Source organism: Halyomorpha halys, unplaced genomic scaffold, assembly GCF_000696795.3.
Source record: "Halyomorpha halys isolate HHAL.00 unplaced genomic scaffold, Hhal_1.1 Scaffold22.1, whole genome shotgun sequence".
Taxonomy (NCBI): domain Eukaryota; kingdom Metazoa; phylum Arthropoda; class Insecta; order Hemiptera; family Pentatomidae; genus Halyomorpha; species Halyomorpha halys.
Genome location: NW_027104816.1, coordinates 318,231 through 319,915, shown reverse-complemented (window position 1 = coordinate 319,915; position 1,685 = coordinate 318,231). Strand labels below are relative to the sequence as shown.

The 1,685-nt window shown below is 30.9% G+C and overlaps 1 protein-coding gene across 2 annotated transcripts in view; it reads left to right on the top strand.

Annotated features, from left to right (window-relative positions):
• Taf1 (TATA-box binding protein associated factor 1) overlaps positions 1-1,685 on the top strand; it is a 42,691-nt gene that overhangs the window by 36,500 nt on the left and 4,506 nt on the right. For both annotated transcript variants that reach the window (XM_014422847.2, XM_014422854.2), the window contains exon 24: positions 520-662. In XM_014422847.2, coding sequence (XP_014278333.1) covers positions 520-662 — 143 coding nt within the window. The remainder of the gene's footprint in view (positions 1-519; positions 663-1,685) is intronic.

The following is a 1,685-nucleotide window of genomic DNA, read 5'->3' as shown; positions in this document are numbered from 1 at the left end:
CTATCCACCCCAAGTCTATCAGCACATGCCGCGATTTCGGTTTCGTAAGAAGATACTAACATGAATCTTGACAGATAGGATGAAATGAGCTGGAAACAGAAAAAGTTTTGGTGGTAGGAAGTGGCTTAGTGGGAGTAACAGTTTTGGTAAATTGGTTTGGTAATCGAAAATTTGTATATAGTAAGAACAATGAGGAATAATATGTAGTGATAAGATTATAATAAGGTTAAAGGAGGGATGAAAATATTTGATTTATGCTATTTATTGTTTTGAATACAATCTAGACCAATTTCCTAAAAAAAATCAAATAAAGAATTACTCAAAAGAATCACTTTACCTTACCACAAGAAGAGTATAGTTGTGAATTGTTTTAGTTAAAAGCATTGAATTTCCTTTATCAGAATTTTTCAAGCCCTACTCAACTTATCATGTCTAAGATATATAAATTGACTGTTCTATAACTTTATGAATTTCTTAGCATCAATTATTTTATAAATGTATATTTTTTTTTTTTCACAGCACATAAATATCATTCGAGAAAAGAATTTTTGGATGATGTTGAAAAAATACTGAACAACTGCATTTTATATAATGGAAAGGAGTCTCCATTTACTCAGAAAGCAGAAGTTCTCGTCAAAGCTGCAAGGCAGACCTTAGAAGAAGTAGGTCGATTCTTTGTTCTAACATTTTAAATTTATAGCTTAAACGCAAATTCATTCACTAACCTTCAGGAAGAATTTAATATTATGTTAACATAACATATTATATTAACCTTTTAACTTCACATTAATATTAGAACTTTTAACTTACCATTAATTTTGGAATTGTTAAATATACAGTCAAAACTCTATAATGCGAAATTCGAAGTTAAAAAAATTGATATTTTGAAGTCTAGAATATAAGACTATAAATCAAAATGCAAATTATCATTGGATAAATTCTATAAATATGAAAGGACTATAAATCAAATTTGTAGAGTCAGGAAACACTCTAACCCAAATTATCCATGAATATTATTTCTCAATGTGTAAGTTTGTTTATAGTGAAATTTTATCACATTTACTCTTTTAACTATACATTGGGTATTGGTATTTGGTGGGGGAACAAGTCCGGCTAGTGGGCCTCATGGTCTTTTTTGCCAACCCCTGGCGGCTACCAGAGTCGTTGCCACGTACTAACCAAGGTAGGAGTGCCAAGATTTATTTTTCGGGGCCGCTAAAAAAATAAATATTACCTGCCCTAGGTGGGAATCGAACTCACAACATTCTGAAATGAGCCTTTATGTCCCTCTTGATAATACACAGTCAGACCTTCAACGTTTCATTAACTTCTTAGGTTTCTTACACTTTTGAACTTTGTAAATTTGAAATGGGTGATTCTCGACCAGTGGTCTGCTGACCATTGGTGGTTCTAATAACAAATATTTTTGTGAAAGGTTTTAGCAGGTAAATGTGCAATAAAAGTGACTCAAAATACCCTTTATTTTTATTATAACTGTTAACCCTTCAACCATTGTTGTGGCCATAGGGGTACAAAATTTAACCTTAACTGAATCATTCGCCTTCCATAGGCAGAAAAAGTATGCATATAAGTATTAAAATGAGATAAATATCAATAGAAAAGTGAAAATCGTAGAATGAAAAATATTGAAATTCAAACAAAACTTATATTTTTAATAAAATAAC